General features: G+C 37.9%; 1 protein-coding gene across 21 annotated transcripts in view; it reads right to left on the minus strand.

Moving 5' to 3' along the window:
* The window catches only part of STK38 (serine/threonine kinase 38), a 39,864-nt gene that overhangs the window by 6,660 nt on the left and 11,610 nt on the right, over positions 1-21,594 (minus strand). For all 21 annotated transcript variants that reach the window (XM_072641923.1, XM_072641926.1, XM_072641924.1 and 18 more), the window contains 7 exons: positions 18,425-18,476; positions 16,381-16,503; positions 14,679-14,762; positions 10,396-10,519; positions 7,618-7,772; positions 5,255-5,357; positions 3,104-3,165 (listed from right to left, as the gene is read on the minus strand). In XM_072641923.1, coding sequence (XP_072498024.1) covers positions 3,104-3,165; positions 5,255-5,357; positions 7,618-7,772; positions 10,396-10,519; positions 14,679-14,762; positions 16,381-16,503; positions 18,425-18,476 — 703 coding nt within the window. The remainder of the gene's footprint in view (positions 1-3,103; positions 3,166-5,254; positions 5,358-7,617; positions 7,773-10,395; positions 10,520-14,678; positions 14,763-16,380; positions 16,504-18,424; positions 18,477-21,594) is intronic.

Consider the following 21,594-nt stretch of genomic DNA (forward strand, 5'->3'; position numbering starts at 1 on the left):
TTTACCTGACCAAACAGGGAATCTTTTTAATATCAACACAGACTTATCACTGAGATGGAAGTATTCCTAAATATGTCCAAAACCTAGTAATTTATTGAGCCCAAAGGAATCTTGTTGAAAATGAGGGGTACAGTGGAAAGAACGGTGGCTCTGGAGTTGGAGGACCTGGATACAAATCCCACTTCTAACACTCAGTGGTATCTGTGTGAGCTTGGGCAACTCACTTGACTTCCTTGGATCTCAGTTTCCTTATCTCTAAATGATGAGATTGGACTAGATGGCCTTGGAGGTCCCTTCTGGCTCTAGATCTATGATCTTATATTACTGAGTTACCTGTATTTAAGGAAATCAAGAGGTTTAGCCTTTGGGAGTAACATTTATGTCTAAAAACTTCATTTTGAGGGTCCTCTGTGTACTTACTTAGCAAATCTAAATACTGTATTTAAAATGTTATGTCCATCTGAAAGTCATGTTTTCTAAATCTCAGTTGGGTGGCACCAGCAATCCACCAGAGAGGAAAGTATTAGCAAGAAGTATCTGAATATTAACATAAAAGTGGTGTGGGTTTATTTTTTTTAAGTTCATTTAAAGTTTTCGGTTTGATATTTACAGATTGGTCACTCCCCAAGAAAAGTAGGTATTTGCAATGCCAAATACAGATAAAAGAAGCTAGAGATAAACATCCTCTGCTCTAAAGAACAGATATGTTTCAACAAAGTTGGCAGTAAATGAAATTCTATTTTCCCCAGTGACTTATATAATTAGAGTATTACTTTAGAAAATAAAAACCCTTCAACAGACTAAAATGCATATTCTTGGTAAAGAAGGCATTAAGATGGTGGCTGGACTGGTAGAATAAGGAGGTATAGTGTTGGTTAGCAGCATGTTTGTACTGGGAATTGTTCTTACCACGTAAGAGAGTTCACTTTTCTTTAGGTCATGTTCCTGACTTTGAATCTTTCTCCTCAATCATTTGACTAATCCTTCTTCCTCAGAACATGCTTGAAACCTTCTCATGCACAGATCTGCTTCACCCTGACATTCACAACTTCCACAACTTTCTCTCAATACTCATAATAGACCTTCGTTTGACCTGTTACAGTCATCTTAACCATACACTAGCCTGCATGCTATTTCACATCGAGACTTTGAGTTTCTCTGCTTGACCATTTCTACACATTTTACAGAAATAAGTTTACTTCAAACAATGGACCTTTGGAGTCACCTTGGGAAAGTTTTCGTTTTCATTTTCATTCTTATCTCTAAAGTATACATACCATAAAGTATATAAGGAAAGACATTCCAAGTGGTTGTAAAGACACTCTGAGATGCTCCATTTTTCAATGGCAGCCTGCTATTTAAACATACACAGGCACATAGACATACTCTAAAGCTCTTAAGATAGTCGGGGAAAATGATAGTGGAGTAGAAGTTACACTATTAACATTAGACTAGCTCTTGTTATACATTAGCTTAAAGCCCATACCTAGTGTGGAGCCTAACAGGATTTATTATGAAAAATCAATGGACACAGGTCTTTGCCCTGGAGAGGATAAGAGTAACAGGTGGCAAGGCTTCAGCTCTAGGACAGGATATTATGAGGATCTTGGCCACCTGTTCTCTATTTCAATTGAGAAGGGAATAAAATGCAGTAGCCCTAAATCACAGCATGAAGGATTCAGCTCACATGTAAAAAAGCTTTTAACTTCTAAGGACTGCCTAATACTGCAACAAGGAAATTGCAAAAAATCTTCCTGGACCAGCCAGATGTGGCTCCCAAGTTGTACTTCATGGATCTCAAAGGCTAATTTAAGGTATTTGTACTTAATTACTCAAGCACTTAACAAGTGCTTACTATGTATAAAGGTCTCTGCTTGGGGCTGGAAATAGAAAACTGAATAATACAATGTCTCCACTTTCACAGAAGTTAGAATGAACACATTTTAGAAATTAGCACAGTGGAATAAGGTTAAATTGGAGCCTTTAATTACAATGCAGTAAGAAACAATGACTGAAAAATACACACTCAAGAAGATTTATATGAACTGATGCAAAGAGAAGTAAGCAGAACCAGGAAAATAATTCAAAACAATGCAAAACAAAACAACTATAGTAACATAAAAGAACAAAACAGAAATTTAAGGCTGTGTAATTATAACAACCAAGACTGGACCCAAAAAAGGGATGAGGAAATATGCCTTTCCTTCTCAGCAGAGGCAGCAAGGGCGCTGGGGGTGGGGAGGAGGCACTGGGTGTGGAACATAACATACATCATCAGATTTGGGTATGTGCTGGTTAATTCTGTTCAACTACCTTTTTTTTCTCTCTCTCTTTTTTATTCTTTGTTATGAGGGTCTGGGAAGTCATATATTTGGAAATGAAGGTGATGCTAAAGCAAAAGACTTTTTTTTTTTTTAAAGAAAAGATGTTAGAAGGGGCTTCCTCACCCTGTGAGATGTAAAATAAATTTCCAGTTGACCTGCACTGTCTGAGCAGCAGACTGTGGAGTGAGAAATAAAGGAACTTCTTAGTAGATTCTGTTTGACATTTATTCTCCTTAAACCACAGATGAATCACAGATTTTTGGTCAGTTAGAAAGTTTAGCTATTTAAAGAGGATCTAGAGTTCCCTACAAGAAGAACATGTAGCACACCAAGCTTTAGTATTTATTCCCAAAACAAACACCTTAATGTCCTGAGAAATTGGAAATACATTTCAATTCAGTCCTGTCCAAGCAGACAGTGAGTTTCTTAAAGTGTGAGTGGCTTTTATAAAACTTTGCTTTTGAGGACCAGATTTAGGTTTAAGTCACTAGGCTAACATTTTTATTTTGGAGGTAATTTAAGCTTTGTAAAAGTAAATAATGTCCCCTTCCACCTAAAATGATTAAAGTGAGAATACTGATTCCCAGCTCTCAGCTAGTTTGGAACTGTGGAGAGGGAAGACAATTGCAAACTCCAAAGTCCCAATAACTACCAACTATAAATTATTTATCAAAATCCTTCTTGAACTTATTTGTTTTTCATTTTGAAAATCAACTAAGAAAGAAATTCCCAATGCTCATTCAATATTCATCAAATTACAGGTCCTAAAGATTACTTACCAACTGGCGTCTATTTCTTTTCCAGGTTTCTGCTTTCCTTTTGGAATTCATGTTCTGGAAAGCTAGAGGTAGGAGGAAAATAGCATGAATCCCTTAGTTTTTAGATTCTTGAAGGGGCACTCTAAGGTTTTGCTCTTTGGACTCATCTGTAGGTAAACCCTAGTCCCATTTTTTTTTTTTTGTGGTGGTAGGCTGTGAAATCAGGATTTTCTGAAAAGCAAATTCTTTAATTCAGAGTTTGAAATAATTCAGATATAGAGAATGCCAGAGTATGGAAAGAAATAAACTTTATTTGCTATGGCCTGTTTCTTAGAGGTCAGCTAGTCCAAGCCCCAACCAGAAGCAAGAATCCCTTCTACAACATCCTGGACAAGAAGTCATCCAGTCTTTTCCTGAATTTGTCTTCTATGACCCAGGCAAGGGGAAGAACATGAGTAAATAGGTAAATAAATGAAAAAAAAAAAACTATTTGTAAGAGACCTATAGATAATTTAATATTAATACCATCAAAGTTTCTAACAAGATTTCATAAGCACTAATTACTGCACTGAAGTTCATATGGACTAAACAACCCTGCCATCTGAGTTACAACGCTGGCTGCATGTAGCAGAGTCACCAAATGAATACAAAATTTTAAGTGACTTTTCCCCTTTGAGAATTTTCAAGGTTTCATTTATAGGAAAGGAAAACCTAGGTTAAACTGGTTTAAAAAAAAAAAAAACAACTAAGGGCTCTGAAATTAAAGATACATCAAAATATATCTTCAGAAGTCTAGGCTGTAAGCTTCAAAAGGGCAGGGACTGAGTTATCTAAATTTTGACAGACAGAAAGACAAAGAAAAACAAATAAAACTTCCTGATGTAGGCAGTAAAGCTTTCTTTCATTTAAGATCCATCTGAGAATTTTTATCTATGTCAACTACATTATCCTGGGATAATACTTAACCTATGTTTGCCTCAGTTTCCTCATCTGTAAAATAGGGGTAATCATGTACCTAGCTCCTAGGGATGTTGTGAGAATTAAATGAAATAATAACTATAAAGTACAGTGCTTGGAACAGAGTAAACACTGTATAAATGTTAACCATTATTATGGCTGTTATGAGGATCAAATGAGATAATCCTAAAGTGCTTACTCAGCACAGGGCCTGGCCCACCACAACATGTATACTGGCAGCTTGCTCAGATCCGCTGCAATCTGCATTCTACTGCCAGGGGCTGAGAGAACCCCAAGGTAATGTCCACGTCATGATGAAGGATGGGAACAGACTTTAGTGGCAAAAATAAATGTTTAAAATTAACTTACCTTTTACTTATTAGTACCTATGCATAACTCATTACTGTATTTTATCTAAAAGGAATACAACCATATTTTTTAAAAAATGACTCAGAATCACTGTACCAGCCCTCCTTTATTATTTAAGTTAGTGACGTTTTATTATAAAGTGTGAAGGGAACACATACACTCACATGAGAGGTCTGTATTTTAAGTACTTATATGATGCCCAAGGAAAAGTACTGTTTAAAAAGTACAACAGCTATTGAAATGCTGTCTCCCCATTACCCTCTGAGCTCCTTGAAAGAAGGGACTGTTCTTTTGCCTTACTCCATAGTATAAACTTAGTAAATGCTTGTTGACTTGACTTGATCAAGTTAAAATGTCTACTGCTTGGGCTGAACAATCTGTAGTGATGCAAAGAGCCAGTCACAAGACTTTTCCTATCAATCTCTTGCTTTTGCCCATGTTCATCACTAGTAATCAGAATGGTGGAAAGGCAAAGACAGTTCTTAAGGATCCACCTGTCTTGTACATTCATGGATTATGGATCTAAGGCTAGAAAGGACCACAAGTCACTTTGCCTGACTTCCTCACTTTACAGATGAAGATCCTGAGGACACTGAGTTACTTGGCCAACGTCAGACTGGAAGTATCAGAGATGGCAGTTTATGACCCCACACTCAGCTGTCTCACTGGCCACCTACATCAAACTGATTTCCAAGATCTAAACAGCAGCATAATTCTGAAAGCTAAACCTGAGAAAAAAATGCTTCTTTGCCATGACTATACCAGGATAACAAATCTGACTTTTTCAACTTATCCACTTTATTTTAACTACTATGGAACAGTTCTTCTGAGGTTTGAGAAACTTACTGAAGTCACTGGGGAGACTGTGATTTAAGTTCCTATAAAATTCTGTCCTATGAGCTTTCTTTAGTCCTGTGCAGAGGCCAAAGTCAGAAAGCTTCACGTGGCCCTAGGGAGAAAATGACAAGGCAAATGAAGACCAGTGATAACAACAAGCAACAGAAAATGACCTACCCCCAAGGTGCCCATAACATCTCTGAGGTGAAGGTTTGTTAATTTTTGAAAAACTTAGAAGAATTCTGTATCTTCTTCAAGGTGGCCTACTACTCAGTCAGAACCAACTTCCCAGAGCACAGGGCCAGAAAAGCTTGTCTGGCTGATTGAGGAGCAATGATCATCTGGGGCAAGCTATCAAATCTATGGAATTTTTTTCACAAAAAAACAGCTTGGAGTGTTTGAATGTGGTAAGGTAATAATAGATAAAACAGGTCATTTCTGGGCCACGTTTCTGACCTAGAACCTTTGTTTCTTTTTTTCTTTCTTAAGATTGGTAAATTAGTTTGTCCTACAGGGAGAGAAAAGAATCCAATTTATAAACCTCAAAGTGGTAAGAACTAGACACTTCTTAGCTCTCTGGGATGAAAATGAGTGTCTCTAAAAGTGGCAGCGTAGGTCCTTTAAAGGTCATGCACAAACAGAAACCTCTAAATCAGTCCCTTCAGAGCATACTTTTCAAACCCTGAATTGCAGGGAAATCTATAGTTGTAAGTACATGTAAAATTTAGCACGAAAGATTACATTTCCATAACAAGCTAAACATGTAAATTAAATGCTGGAATGCAGAAGCTTACCATAGTCCAGCTTTATTACATTATTTGAGCCTGCGGTAAGCATTAAAAGCCTGGACTTTCTGTTGATGTCCAAGCCACTGTGTACAAGACAAAGATGAGATCTGCACCTAATGTCTTTCTTTCCCTCCGTTGTCTTAGCCCCAGTTGTCTTGCTTTCAAACCTTCCTGTTCTACAGTACGTTGGGCCCAACAGCACAGGAGCCAGGTTTAAAGTAGGCCAAGAGAAAGGCCAGGCAAAAACTCATAAAAAATTCATTCAGATAAAAACGGATTTCACAGAATCAAAGAATGTCAGAGCTGGAATGGACCTTAGAGATCATTGAACAGATGAAGCAAACTCAGGAAACTAAGGCCCAGAAAAGCAAAATTACTTGCCCAAAGTCATCCAGCCAGTTAAAGGCAGAGCTAGGAACAGAATACCACAGGCAGTGTTTCCGCAGTGTCAAAAAAAAAAAAAACCCTATGTTTCTCAGAATATTGTTTTCAAAAAATTAAATATAAGTTCCATTAATGGCAGAAGCCTAAGGTCAATAAAAAAAAACCAATAATTTTCCCATATAGCAAAATTATCCTTTTCAGATAAATAAGCTAATAATAAATCTATGTCAAAGCAAACTGGTATTATATTTTCAGCCTATTCTCTAAATTTTTCAATGTGTCAGGATACGGTCAATACTATTACAACAAAATTTTAGATCTCTGGAACCTTTAGAAAATAAATTATTTTTGATAGCCAAATTTTCCAGGTAGCTGGACAGCTGTAGCTTTCTTTTTAATCTAATAGGAACTAAAATGTTATTTTAACCAAAACATTTTTATCGTGAGCCTCACTTCTGCTCTTAAATAGAGCACATAGAACATAATTTAATTTTTCTTGATGTCTTGGTCATCATTAGGAATATTAAATCATTTCACCAAACTGTAACTTACTCAAACCCTCAGGAGCTGCTGAAGTTTATCCCTATGCTAAATGGCCCCAGACTGCTCTCTCTGAGTTTTTGGGTTTCTTTTTATAATTTCTCTTTTTCTTGCTCGCAGGCTTTTTACTAGCCATTTTTCACTGTGATCTGTGCGTTTACATGTGGTAGTCCTTCCCCTTTTTCATTTGCTTCTTCACAACTGCTGTGGGTTTTGGAGACAGAAAACTAAGCCTATCAGAACTGTACACAGCTTAAGACCAAACAGGGTGTGATGTGAGTGAGTGCCCAAAGGCTTTGCTATGAGTTGGGAAGGTACATGGGTTTTCATGCACATGACATCTATTCTGGAAGCCCAGAGGGCTTTAAGATCAATTTCCTATTCTTGACTGTGGTTCTCAAAAAGTGAGATGTTGTTAAAGAGCTCATAACACCTCATCAGTACAATATGACTTCATCTTTTGGACCTCTCATAAATTAATGTGCCAAAATTAGAAATGGCCTTTATCCTTTAAAACCATATTCAAACTACATCCTTCAACCTATATAAGGTATACAAAAGTATCCTTTTAAGAGTGGCAAGAGCTAGCAAGCTATCTTCAAAGTCCCTTATCTTAATTACTACCAGTAGTATTGGTGTGAAAGCATAGCTAATTAATACCTTGCTATCCAAGAGGAGGTTATCTGGTTTGATGTCTCTATGGATAAATCCAAGTTGATGAATTGAGTCTATTGCCAACACTGTTTCTGCTATATAGAACTGAGTCTCCTCTTCAGTTAGAGTATCCTTTTTCATCAATAAGGTCATCATGTCACCTGGAAAAAGACATAAAGCAACCACACACACACACACACACACACAAACACACACACAAACACACAAAAACAACAACAACAAAAAATGAATAAGTCCTGGCCATCTGACTTTTGCTCCTGCTACTTCTAGTGGAGGGTGGTATAATGAAAGGAGCCCCACACGTGGGGCCAAAAATTCAGGGGTCAAATCTTGGCTTAGCTTCAAACTACCTCTGAGTGTGAGCAAGGCACTCATCTCTTTGAATATCAGTTTCCTCATCTGCAAAATGGGAACAATAAAATCCTCCCTACCTCAGAGGGATGTTGTGGGGATCAAATTGCAGAATGTAGGCAACATCCTACATAATAAAACACTACGTGAATGTGAACGGTTTGCTATTCTGTTCGACAGTCACACAGCTGGAATAATGAGTACTCTTCTGTGTTCTGAAATTGATTTGTACTCCAAGCTTAGGGTAGAAAGAGTAAGTAGCTTTAAAAGATTTACAGAAACCACCCCAAAATGCAAAATAGCTTTTGCAATCATGTTGACTAATTTTGTACCTAGGGCTAGAATTCTGTTTTAGAGTATCAAAGGAATTTCTTATGATTTTAATGAGATGTTAAGAGATGTCAAATGCGTGTCATGTTTATTGTGAGGCGTCTTGTTTGGGGTTTTCTGAATGAGGGCGCGGAGTAGAGGATCTACTCTGCTTTAGTTTTGGTATACTCTACTGGCCACAATTCCACTCCTGTTTATTTAAACACACACATACACATTAAGCGTTAAACAGCACTTCCACAAAGTACACATGTGTGCTATTAAAGAGCTATTAGGCAAACAGGTGAACATTTTTCATTTTTAAGGACATTCTGTCATTTTTTGTTCACAATACTGAATTGGGACACCAAACAAAAAACACAGAGTTGGCACTCACATAAATGTTAGTTGACAAAATTAAAAATGGATGATAATAACTGCATATTGGGAACTTTAAAAAAAAAATCGGTTCCATAAGCACACACTTAACACTTGTCAGGTTCATTTATTTTCAGTTTCATAAAAAGCTATTTGAAGGTGCATAATGTTACACTGTCTATAATATTTTGAAAACAATATAAAAAGTTTTACCAGTCAAAAGTTAACTTCCTTTAAGTTTCTGTGAAGCCAAAGTTCTGTTATTTGTTTCTTTTAACAAACAAAAGGGGAAAAAGAAAACTCTGACCCCAAATCAGGAGTTAGAACAAAGCAAAAATTAGGAAAATATGCACAGAAAGTACATTTAAAGCTAAGAATAAGAGATGAAATACACAGTACAGAATTTATATGTGATTATAGCAAAGGAGGCAATAATCGAGAGGGACAAAAACCTTGGATTTGAACTCAGTATAATACTGTTTTCTACATTTTATCTCACCCCATAATTTAGAAGGAAGGAAAAGTTATTTTTGAAGCAAAGCAGATTAAAAACGATTATTAAATTATCTAAGTCCTTCCTTTTTTTCTGACCAAATCTTGAAAAATCTGATCTCTCCCGCCCCAGTCAACACTGTGAGCCACCCATTTGGTAGGTGACATTCCCTCAAACACATCTGGGTACACCTGGCATCACCGAGGAGTGAGGCTGGCTACACTCAAACATTCTCAGGTGATCGGAGGACTCAGGCAGGGGCTCAGTACATACAGCCCAAGTCCACTTAGACAATTCCAGATGCAGAGTCCAAAGAATGTGAAGAAAGTCATGGGAGGGGAAGCAGGAAGAGCACCGCAGAGCTAAGGCCATGAAGGTAAAGGGCGTGGGAAGAGCAGAACTGTGGGCAAGTGGAGAAGAGTTAAAAGCAAGAACCTAACCCTGAGTGCCAATGATCAAGCTGGACCTCTTCAAATACCTGAGCACGCACATTCAATTTTAAGAATGTCTCTACCTTACTAGGGGCCAATTCATAGGCTGTTACTAAATGACAGACAATAACACTTTTAGGACAAGATGGGAATCTTAAGTAAAAATTATTATTAGCAATTATTTCTTTTGTTATTTTGCTCTAGAAAACAAAAACATTTTTTCTTTTCCCCACCAAAACCTGCTCAAAGCTCATCTGACCACGGGGGAGTAACTCATGTTCATGAGAACAGTTGTTACCGGCCTGCAGTCACTGAGGTTTGCTTCTGATTTGTCTAGAAGATGCGCATGCTGTATACAATAAGCTTGGTGTTTATGAAATGGGAAAACTTTTGGCTGTCAGTTTGGATAATGAAATATTTAAGTCATTAGTTTTTTTTAAAAAGGTGTTATATCAAATAATTATGTAGCATTGGCACTGTCACTTGGGGACATAAAATGATTCTCACTGGCAGGAAAGCATACAGAAAGGGCCCCCAGTATACACCTATGTAAAAAAAAAATGGAATGTCCATCTGAAATCATGACGATGGATGAGTAAGTGACTTTTATGGCACTACGGTTATAGGTAGCAACTCAACCCAACTGGACAGGTTAGTGTCCTCCTTTATAAACCTAAAAAAAAGATACAGAGAGTACCTTTAGTGAGCACAATGAGAAGTAGGAAGGAGGGTTAATTGGTGAGAGAGAAAACAGCCACAGAACAAAAAGGAAAAATGACCTTTTCATCATCAAGTAATTACCTCCAGGCAGGAACTCCATGATTAGGTAGAGGTTTAGCTTATCCTGAAAACTATAGAACATTTTCACAACCCACAAACTGTCTGCCTCCACTAGAATGTCACGCTCCGCACGAATGTGGCCAACCTGGAGGTATATGCATTTGATTAATGACAAGCCTTGCTCTGCTTCATTAGACGCATTTTTGTTTAAACAATTCAAGCACCGTTTGAAGATTCAGTTGTGAAATGATGCGAGAGAGAATGGATTTCTGCTGAAAGCAGTCAAACCTCCCAACCCCCAATCGGAAACACTGAGACACCGGCTTGAAGGTCCTCAGTGATGAGGGCTCGATTGATGAAAAGGAGAAAAAAAAACAGCCACATAGGTGATTCCGAAACAAATCACAACTCACAAAGGAACCCACTGTTCCAACGAAAACTTTTCATGGTTAGAATTGTCCAATGATTGCCACTATCCTTTTCCAGGGACTTTCCCCAAAACAATCCTTAGCAATGGGAATAAGACAGAAATTGGGGCTCTCTGGATAATTCCCACCACAACATAAAGAAATGAAATGAAAAACTCCCTCCTTAAAAATAAGATTGTGAGGCAGTCCTCTGCAAGTCTTCAAGAACTACTGTTTGACTAGTTTGATTCTATGTATACAGTAGGGACTCAACAAATGCTGACTGAATTGAAATGAAAGATCTGAGCTAGGCCCAGAGACAGCAGAATTCTCTATTTTCCAGCTCAGAATATTAGTCTTTTCATCTCAACACACCATCTCTGACAGCTTAAATTTTAAAACATGTTTCCTGATGGAAATATGATGACTGGGGCTGGGAACTTTAGAGAGTCATAGTAAAAATATGGAAAGATTCAAAACAGGGATAGGGAAGGATGGACCAAGGAAAAACTTTTTTTCTGAATTTTTCCTTTTTCCCTCGCCCTTTACACTGTTCCATATATCAAACGTGCTCATTTATGAGCAAACTGAACATATATTTCCATGCTCCCAAACTAACAAAGTTATCTTAAACATGTAAAGTATGTACATTTTCATTTTTAGCTTTCTTTTCTTTCCCCCAAGGTTTTGAAATTTTCATAAATATCTATTCCTTGACTAGGAAAGACAGAGAGAGGGAGAATGAAAAAGGAAAGGGCACCACCACATCTTCCCACCCTCTATGCCATGTCTATCTGACTTCAGTATTATCTTAAGGCTTGAGCAATCCGACATAGGTAGACCTCAGAGAGTTCCATTACAGCATCCTTTTTTAGAATGTGACGTGGAAGCAAGCACATCTTTTCTTGACTGAAAGTCACCTGTCTCCACAGGTATTGGATACTTTCTTTTGTATCTTTTGAGGTCCTACTAACTGCTGTGAAGCAGGATAGAAAGAGTGGTGAAGGTTTTTATCCCCTGTCTCTGGTTCCTTGAATGCCTCCTGGGGAATACTGCAATTCCTAGCCATTTCTACACATGAAACATCAACTAGCAACCACAGAAATTCTGTTAGTTAAGAGAGGGCAGGAAAGTAAGCATTGTTACCTTCTCATCCTGCTCTACAGCTAAAGTAGCTGTCAGGACCTCAAGAGGTGAAGATGGAATATGAATGGAATGGAGAACAAGAGGTCAGTCTCTGAATACAACATAGAAACAGGTAAAGCTATAGGGTTTTTATGTCCCTTTAACTGCAATATACTGCTACCTTACCACATATAGCTCTTCCTCTTAAAATAGAAAAAAAAACACAAAAGAAATTGTTTTGACACTTTACCTAGTTTGCTTTCTAGTTAGCAACACAACAGGACAATGCTAAACCACAGAGGACACATCTACTCTTACCAGCTGAACAAAAACTAGACTCATTATCGCCTTACATAAAGTACTACCCATTCCTCTGACAAACAAGTCTCTTTATGGGTCAAAATCATTATTGTAAATGGAGAAGCAGGAAATAAAATGTTCAGTTTTCTTCACAGTTACCTTGCAGGTAAATTTAAAGTATCTTTTGTATGCAGAGATGGTTCTATTGACCCAATGTCATATTCCAACTGTTTTTCCGGCAGAAGAGATGGCCTTCTAATAATCTAATTACATGCTAGTTTAGTCAGAAACTAAAGGAATTGAATGTCCCTTCTAGCTCTAAAAAATCCTGAGTCTCTAACATTAAAGCACCTGCAAGACAAGTCCCCAAGAGAGTGGTAAAGTCTGTGGCTCAGAAAATGGCAAGAATACCTAGTTCATGCAGATGTGAAAGTCTTGATCTGGGTGCAATCAGCACAGCGTTCTAAACAACTGAGCCAAGGAGACACAAATGCATCTCTTGTAATCCTAATTCTAATAGCTATTTCCATTAACCAGCAGGAGAACATCAAGAGGAAAAGGAGCCTGTACAGTTCAATGGAAAGAGAACATTGTACCTGCAGGTTTAATACCTGCCTTCAAATGCCAGATCTGTTACTCATGAGGAGCTATGGGCATTAGTAAGACACTGATCCCTCTTGGCTTCCTTATCTCTAAAATGGGACTAAAATCACTTGTCCTATTATGAGGGAAGCATTCGGGAAGCAGAAAATAGCTTTATAAATGTGAAATATTAGAATTGTAATGAACCTACTCTCCATCACATACTCTAAATTTTCAATCTTTACACTTAACAGATACTTGATAAACACTGATTGTACTGAACTGAATTATTGTACCCATAGAAGGAACATTTGGGCAAAGGTGTATTTAACTACACTAGCTGTATTATGATTTACAACAAGAACAAAGAAATGAATGAGATGGGCTACTTTACATATTTATTTTTAAAGCTATTTACTGAAATGCGTCTTCTGATTTGGAAAAAGTTGTTAGTACATGAAAATGTCCCTGAGAGGAAATATGAATGTGAAACTAATACATATGTGAAATACAAACATACTTTCATCTAATAATCAATGCAAAAACTCTTAAGAGGTTTAGAAATGAAAATTTAATTCATCAATTTGATAGGATATTTTTTTCAATTATGGACAATAAGAAATAGTTACATAAATCCCTCAAAGCATTTTAACTGCATCCATGAGCATATGCCAATTTTATCATTCCAGTCATTATCTGGTCTTTACTGGTGTGTTTTCTTTTACTTTATATCTATCAGTTACTGGATATTCACATTACACTAGTAGTGAGTTATAGACTAAATATAGTCCATAGAGATGTGTTTTGTGCATTTTGAGTCAAGCTCTGTTTTGGCAGAATTTGAAAATTACTGCTGACATATCTGGAATGCTCAAAAAACATCTTAGGGAGTTGACGACTTATGGAATTGAGCCAAAAAGATTACATTTCTAGAGAATCCTCAATAAAATAGAGCTTAACAAAATTTTAAGAGCAAGTTGGATTGAATCCTTTGCCCTCCTCACACATATCTTCTCTGGAACCATAAATGACTAGCTGAGGAAGAGTCCTTGTCCCTTCTCCAAGAGCCCTGTCATGAACTATCATTGTCAACCATCTCTTTGCCCTGATTTTGCCATATGACCTTGCAGCATGCAGATGGACACCATGAGTTACCGAATGATAGTCAACTTCTTCCTATGACATACTTAACCAAAAACCTAGAGTTTTGATTTAATTAAGGTAAGTTCTCATTCAAAGGTGTGTCTTTTTTTTAAACTGTCCTTCACTTCAAATCCCAATAGATTGTGTTCTCATAGTTACAGAGTTTGCACTTTTTACAGATCAGTTTCCAAGATGGAGCTTGATTCTGGATATAAAGAATTCCATCATAAAACAAAGATTAACATGATTATTTCAAATTTATTATACTTCTCAACTCCACTGACAAACTTAAGCCCCAACCTCTGTGTGTACAGAAGGAAGTAAAATGGGATGGACAGACTCAAAATCCCAAATCCTAACTCTCTGCTTTCATTTCCAAAAACCACATGCAAACCAGTTCAAACATCCAACAGCTGGGGAACAATATGCTTCCTATGCTACTCCTCTCCCAAACCACGTCTCACACTCAATTTTACGAATGACAAGTGTTAATACCGCACAATTAATTAACAACCTGTGCCAAAATAACTGATATTTATATTTTAACTTTTAAAATACTGAAACAACAGATTCTAAGAATTATTTCCTCTAAAAATCTGCATACAGGAACGTTCATTTGTTAAAAATTGTACACACTGCAATACAAACATCAGAGGAAAAACGCATTTGGATTTGCAATCAAGCTGAGAAGATTCTAACAACATATACTCACATAACCAGCATAATAACAGCTGCAGTTCTTCTTACCTGCTCTTTTTCAAGCATATCTGCTTTGCGAAGAATTTTCATTGCATATACATGGCCTGTATCTTTCTTCTGAACAAGCCTCACCTAAAAAAAATCGTAAAGGAAACACAAAGTCAGAAAGTCCCAACAAACCACAAGGCCAATTTTAAAAGATACTATAAGAAGTAACTTTAGTATCTAAAGAGAAAATATTTGTCTTAAATAAGCCTAGCCAGAACTGTATATTTATTTAAAATTCTTCCCAATCATTTAAAGTTCAAAAAATGCTACACTCCTTGAAATATTCCCTGATCCCCTCTTCTCCCTAACCCCAGCCAGTAACAACCTTCCCCCATACTGGCACGGCACTGTGTTTTATCCAGCTTTAAAGGACGTATCATGTATATTACTACTGGGGTCTTATCTCCTTACCAAACTGTAAATATGACAAGGACCTTGATTTAACTAAGTTTTCTCCTCACTAGTGCTGTTTGCTTGATAATAATATCCATTTATACAACACATAGGAAAACTGACAAATAACATTAATTTCAATCTCCTTTCATATATCTGCCTAAAATCTAATTTAAACTCCATATGGGTTTTAAAGACCTCAAACAAGTGACAGAGCATCTTCACACCCCCAAGATCAACTTACTTATTATCACTGACTACACACTAGTCCGCACTCTTCACTCCAGTCAAGAAGACTACTTGACACACATTGTAAATGATTCTCACCACACTGGGCTATCTCAAATGCTATTCTGCCTACCTGCAATATCTTCTCTCCCCCTTCCTTCTCCCCTCCACCAAACTATGGCCTTCCATATGGCCTTCAGGGACTGAAAGTAAGGATGCTTTCTTCTTTTGCCTATGAGTTAAATAACAAATGAGTTCATTTCTCTACTATAACCATACATAGTTCTTTTCCACAGATTCTATTATGTGTGGAAATCTTAACGATTAAATGCTAGTGTACTAGGGTGGGGGTGGGGGTGGAAATGGGGAAATGTAGCACTTCTACCACGAACAGCTTTAACACAACACAAATGGCCACTGTGACAAATGAAAAATGAGTTTCTGGGGGCCTGCGGCAGTCAAAGAAAACAGAAGCACAAGAGGAAACAGAGTAGTCAAGATGCTAATATGGGCAAAAGTAATGAGCCAGCTACTTAGCAGAGGTATGGCTATAAGAGTTGGACTACAAGAAAAGTTGAGCACCACGGAACTGACGCTTTCAAATTGTGGGGCTGGAGATTTTTGAGAGTCCCTTGGACAGCAAGGAGGTGAAATCAGTCAATACTTAAAGAAATTAATTCAGACTATTCATTGGAAGGTCAAATACTGAGGCTGAAGCTTGAATATTCTGGCTACATAATGAGAAGACAGGACTCATTGAAAAAGACCCTGATGTTGGAAAAAACTGAAGGCAAACAGAAAAGGGGACAGCAGGGGATGAGATGGATAGATAGTGTCATGGAAACAATAAACATGAACTTGGACAAACTTCCAAGAGATAGCAGAGGATGTGCTATGGTCCACAGGGTTACAGAGTTAGACACGACTGAACAACATTACCAGAGGATGACCAATGCAGCATCTCTACCTCCTGATTTATACCATGTTTCCCCCCACACCTGATCTTAAGTTGTTAACATCTTGAAAGACCTGGTATACAGTCATTACTGCATTATATTTGTTGAGCAGTTCCATGTTTTACCTCACCAAATGCTCCTCTGCCTATTACTTTTAAGGACTCAAAGTCTTCCAGTCCAAGTCTTGTTCTTTTCAATCGAAGAAACTCTGTTTCCTTCCGAGCGTGTGCTGATCTCCTGAGTCGCTTCTAAATGGTTAAATTAGGGGAGTAAAATTAGAATTCTTAAACTTCAACAAAATTATCATTTACAGTTGACCCATCTGGAAAAATGGACCAAGGATTATGCTGTTCATTGCCATTTTCAATCCTCACCCCTCTCCTGTCTTTCAGGAAGATGACAGCATCTCACAGACGGACAACTCATGGAGCTTTACAATAGCAAAGAGTTGTCAGACATTTAGAAATCTTATCATTCATCTTCCTCATTTTACAGAGGAACTGAGGTTGCAAGCAACATTTCCTCCTATTTTATGCTACCAGGCAGGTCTGAGAGAAGTCCTCTAGCAATCAAGAGCAACACATTTGGAATACAACACATAGGAAAACAAGTTTAGAGGAGACTAGACTTAACACTTTTAAAGTATCTTCAAAGATTGTTAGACAACCTCTTTCAGTACTGAATTCCTCTATCCTTGGCATGCATGGGATCCATCCATCATATTCCTGCTTTCTATTTTTCTAATTAAAGAGTAAGTAAACAATGAACAATGACAAACATTTTATTTACCTCAACAGGTTAAAAACAAAGGTATTTGAAATCTGAAAATGTAGGCCCCAAAGTCAGTCCCCACACTTACTGCCCATGTGACATTCATCACATGACTTCAGCTCTCCAGGAGCTGCCCTCAGACGACATGATGAGGGTAAGTGCTCGACTTGTCCTGTCTAGTGGAGGTCGTTGTAAGCAAAGTGTTTGACCAACCTTAAAGCACTATGTATGACTCTTTAGTTATTATGCCACCACACCCCACTCCCAAAAGCATCGCTCACGAGATAGACAGCAGGTTTTACATTCACAGGGGGGTAGGACCAGGTAATCTCTGGAATATTTTCTAATTCTAGCATCTTCTGGTCATGGACAGATCACTCTCCCTCAGGTTGCCTCTTCTGTAGAGTTGGAACACACTTTGCAGAGGAGCAAACTCAAGTCCAGAAAGGAAATGTGACTTGTCCAGTGACACACAGGTGTTAAGCAGAAAATCTGGGGTGTGAACCCAGATCATCTGGCTGTAAATCCAGAGTTCCCTGAACTATCCTGTGAATAACTAGGATTGTTATGAAGAAAGCACTCTGTAAATCTTGAAGATAGAAAAAGCAAACTAATAATCATAGGCTTATAAATCTAGAGCTGTGAGGGACCTTGGAGCCCATATAGTCCAACTCCTTCATTTTACAAATGAGGAAACTGAGATAAATGACTTCCCCAAAGTTACATGGGTACTAAGATCAGAGGTGGGATTTGAACCCAGGTCCTCTGATTCCAAATCAAATGCTTCCAGTTATCTTCTGGTCTCTGTGGTTCACTTCCCACTTCAACATTTCCTTCTACTCACTCTCACAAGCACTATTTCTTGACAATTATTCGATATCATTCGTCCCCCTTGTGACTTTCCCGATTTTGCTTCAGCTCTCTATGCTGTCATCTGATTAATGAAGTGGATTTCTTTACCTCCTCCATGTAGAAGGAAACAAGGCAAAAATGTTTAATTATGCCTTCAATATTGTGTGCCTAAGGAACATTCAATTTTCGACCCAGAACTCTGACTTCTGACACGAGCCTCTTTCAACAAATTCCATATGCCTGGGAATAACTGCATTTGCAACATATATCTCCATTTTACTAATTTCAGTCCTTCCTCTTCTTGGCATCCTGAAATCTAACAATTTATTATCCTTTTTACTAAAGTCATTTTCTGCCCTTGGATCCTCAATTAACTTGAGGATGCTATATACAAATTACTAAAGCTAAAAAAGTGAGATGGCTCCAATAAATTCTTCCGTCTCTGAATGAGAACACTGCCCCCTGTAAAGCCCCTTTAAAGGCTTGCTTAACACTATATGATCTGTTACACTATTTTCAAAGAATGTAGTTTTAGTCATTAGTTACCTCTTCATCTTTTAAGCCTTCTTCTTCCATCACTTTCTCTAGCTTCTTTTGTCTAAACACACATACACATACAAAAAAAAAACAACATATAAGATTGTGAAATAACCTTTAGAAGATATTCTTTCAAAAGTCCATAAGACTTCTATACTAATTTTTACATTTTAGAAAACTAATTACAGGTAAAGCTCCCATTTTTCACTCAAAAATACATTTGCTACCAAAAAAAGGGGAAAGTTAATGTCTGTTAATTTTGCATTGTGCTGAAAGATACTAATTTAACAGAAAATCCTGTTCCACATGAAAGTGTATGTGCATGTATTGCAGAATTTCCTCTTCACCAAACCACAAAACAGCTGGTTTGATAACCTTTCATAACAGGCATACACACAACATATCTGTGTGTGTGTGTGTGTGTGTATACACACACACCCTCTCTCTTATAAAATGAAATCAAATTCCTTTATTTTCACATCTTCCTTTTCTTCACTGCTATATCATTATCTTAAACCTACTGCACTCTGAAGCCCATGGATTGGACAATACTAGGCCGCTGCCCAAGCTCCACTTCAGAGCTGTTTTCCAGACCCTCCTGGCTTAAGAGTGATTACCAGTAGTAACTGTTGCTATTTCCCTCCCAGCTTGATTTAGTTATTTTTCTTTGCCTCATTAAAGGGGCCATCCCCTGTCTACTTCTTAAACAAGACTATTCATTAAATTGGTATTACCTCACCCTAAGTGAGTACCTGAATAGGCCTTGGCCTAAAAACGCCAAGGTCTCCCAGTGTATCCTGGGTCATCTCCAGTCATCCTGATGAATATCAGGTCACTGGATTCAGATGGCTCTGGAGGAGAAGTGAGGCTGGTGACCTGTACAGCTCTCCTCACTCAAAACAAAGTCAAGTGCAAGTCATGTCATCATTGCTCTGATGACACGGTCTTCTTCAGCAATGAAGGACGAGAACAACAACTACAACATCATTACCTAAGCTAAGAGAATGATAAACAACAATTTTTTTTTTTAATTTTTATTTATTTATTTAACTTTTAACATTCATTTTCACAAAATTTTGGGTTCCAAATTTTCTCCCCTTTTGTCCCCTCCCTCCACCCCAAAACAGCGAGCATTCTAATTGCCCCTATCACCAATCTGCTCTCTCTTCTATCACCCCTCTCTGCCCTTGTCTCCATCCTATACCCCTTTACCTGTATTTCTTATTTCCTAGTAGCAAGAACAATACTCGACAGTTGTTCCTAAAACTCTGAGTTCCAACTTCTCTTCATCCCTCCCTTCCCACCCATCCCCAATGGGAAGGCAAGCAATTCAATATAGGCCAAATCTGTGTAGTTTTGCAAATGACTTCCATAATAGTCATGTTGTATAAGACTAACTATATTTCCCTCCATTCTATCCTGTCCCCCATTACTTCTGTTCTCTCTTTTGATCCTGTCCCTCCCCATGAGTGTCAACTTCAAATTGCTCCCTCCTTCCCATGCCCTCCCTTCCATCCTACCCCCCACCCTGCTTATCCCTTTATCCCCCACTTTCCTGTATTGTAAGATAGGTTTTCATACCAAAATGAGTGTGCATTTTATTCCTTCCTTTAGTGGAATGTGATGAGAGTAAGCTTCATGTTTTTCTCTCGCCTCCCCTCTTTATCCCTCCACTAATAAGTCTTTGCTTGCCTCTTTTATGAGAGATAATTTGCCCCATTCCATTTCTCCCTTTCTCCTCCCAACATATTTCTCTCTCACTGCTTGATCTTTTTTTAAGATATGATCCCATCCTCTTCAATTCACTCTGTGCACTGTCTCTATATGTGTGTGCGTGTGTGCATGTGTGTGTGTGTAATCCCACCCAGTACCCAGATACTGAAAAGTTTCAAGAGTTACAAATATTATCTTTCCATGTAGGAATGTAAACAGTTCAACTTTTATAAGTCCCTTATGACTTCTCTTTGCTGTTTGCCTTTTCATGCTTCTCTTATTCTTGTGTTTGAAAGTCAAATTTTCTTTTCAGCTCTGGTCTTTTCATCAAGAATGCTTGAAAGTCCTCTGTTTCATTGAAAGACCATTTTTTCCCCTGAAGTATTATACTCAGTTTTGCTGGGTAGGTGATTCTTGGTTTTAGTCCCAGTTCCTTTGACTTCTGGAATATCCTATTCCACGCCCTTCGATCCCTTAATGTAGAAGCTGCTAGATCTTATGTTATCCTGATTGTATTTCCACAATACTTGAATTGTTTCTTTCTAGCTGCTTGCAATATTTTCTCCTTGACCAGGGAACTCTGGAATTTGGCCACAATGTTCCTAGGAGTTTCTCTTTTTGGATCTCTTTCAGGCAGTGTTCTGTGGATTCCTTGAATACTTATTTTGCCCTCTGGTTCTAGAATCTCAGGGCAGTTTTCCTTGATAATTTCATGAAAGATGATGTCTAGGCTCTTTTTTTGATCATGGCTTTCAGGTAGGCCCATAATTTTTAAATTGTCTCTCCTGGATCTATTTTCCAGGTCAGTTGTTTTTCCAATGAGATAATTCACATTATCTTTCATTTTTTCATTCTTTTGGTTTGGTTTTGTGATTTCTTGGTTTCTCATAAAGTCATTAGCCTCCATCTGTTCCATTCTAATTTTGAAAGAACTATTTTCTTCAGTGAGCTTTTGAACTTCCTTTTCCATTTGGCTAATTCTGCTTTTTAAAGCATTCTTGTCCTCATTGGCTTTTTGAACCTCTTTTGCCAATTGAGTTATCCTATTTTTCAAGGTGTTATTTTCTTCAGCATTTTTTTGGGTCTCCTTTACCAGGGTGTTTGTTTTTCATGCTTTGCTTGCATGTCTCTCATTTCTCTTCCCAGTTTTTCCTCCACCTCTCAACTTGATTTTCAAAATCCTTTTTGAGCTCTTCCATGGCCTGAGCCCATTGAGTGGGCTGGGATACAGGAGCCTTGACTTCTGTGTCTTTCCCTGATGGTAAGCATTGTTCTTCCTCATCAGAAAGGAAGGGAGGAAATACCTGTTCACCAAGAAAGTAACCTTCTATAGTCTTATTTTTTTCCCTTTTCTGGGCATTTTCCCAGCCAGTGACTTGACTTCTGAGTATTCTCTTCACACCCACTTCACCTCCAGATCCTCCCAGCCAGCACTTGGGGTCTAAGATTCAAATGCTGCTTCCCAT

This window comes from Notamacropus eugenii, chromosome 2, assembly GCF_028372415.1.
Source record: "Notamacropus eugenii isolate mMacEug1 chromosome 2, mMacEug1.pri_v2, whole genome shotgun sequence".
NCBI classification, from domain to species: domain Eukaryota; kingdom Metazoa; phylum Chordata; class Mammalia; order Diprotodontia; family Macropodidae; genus Notamacropus; species Notamacropus eugenii.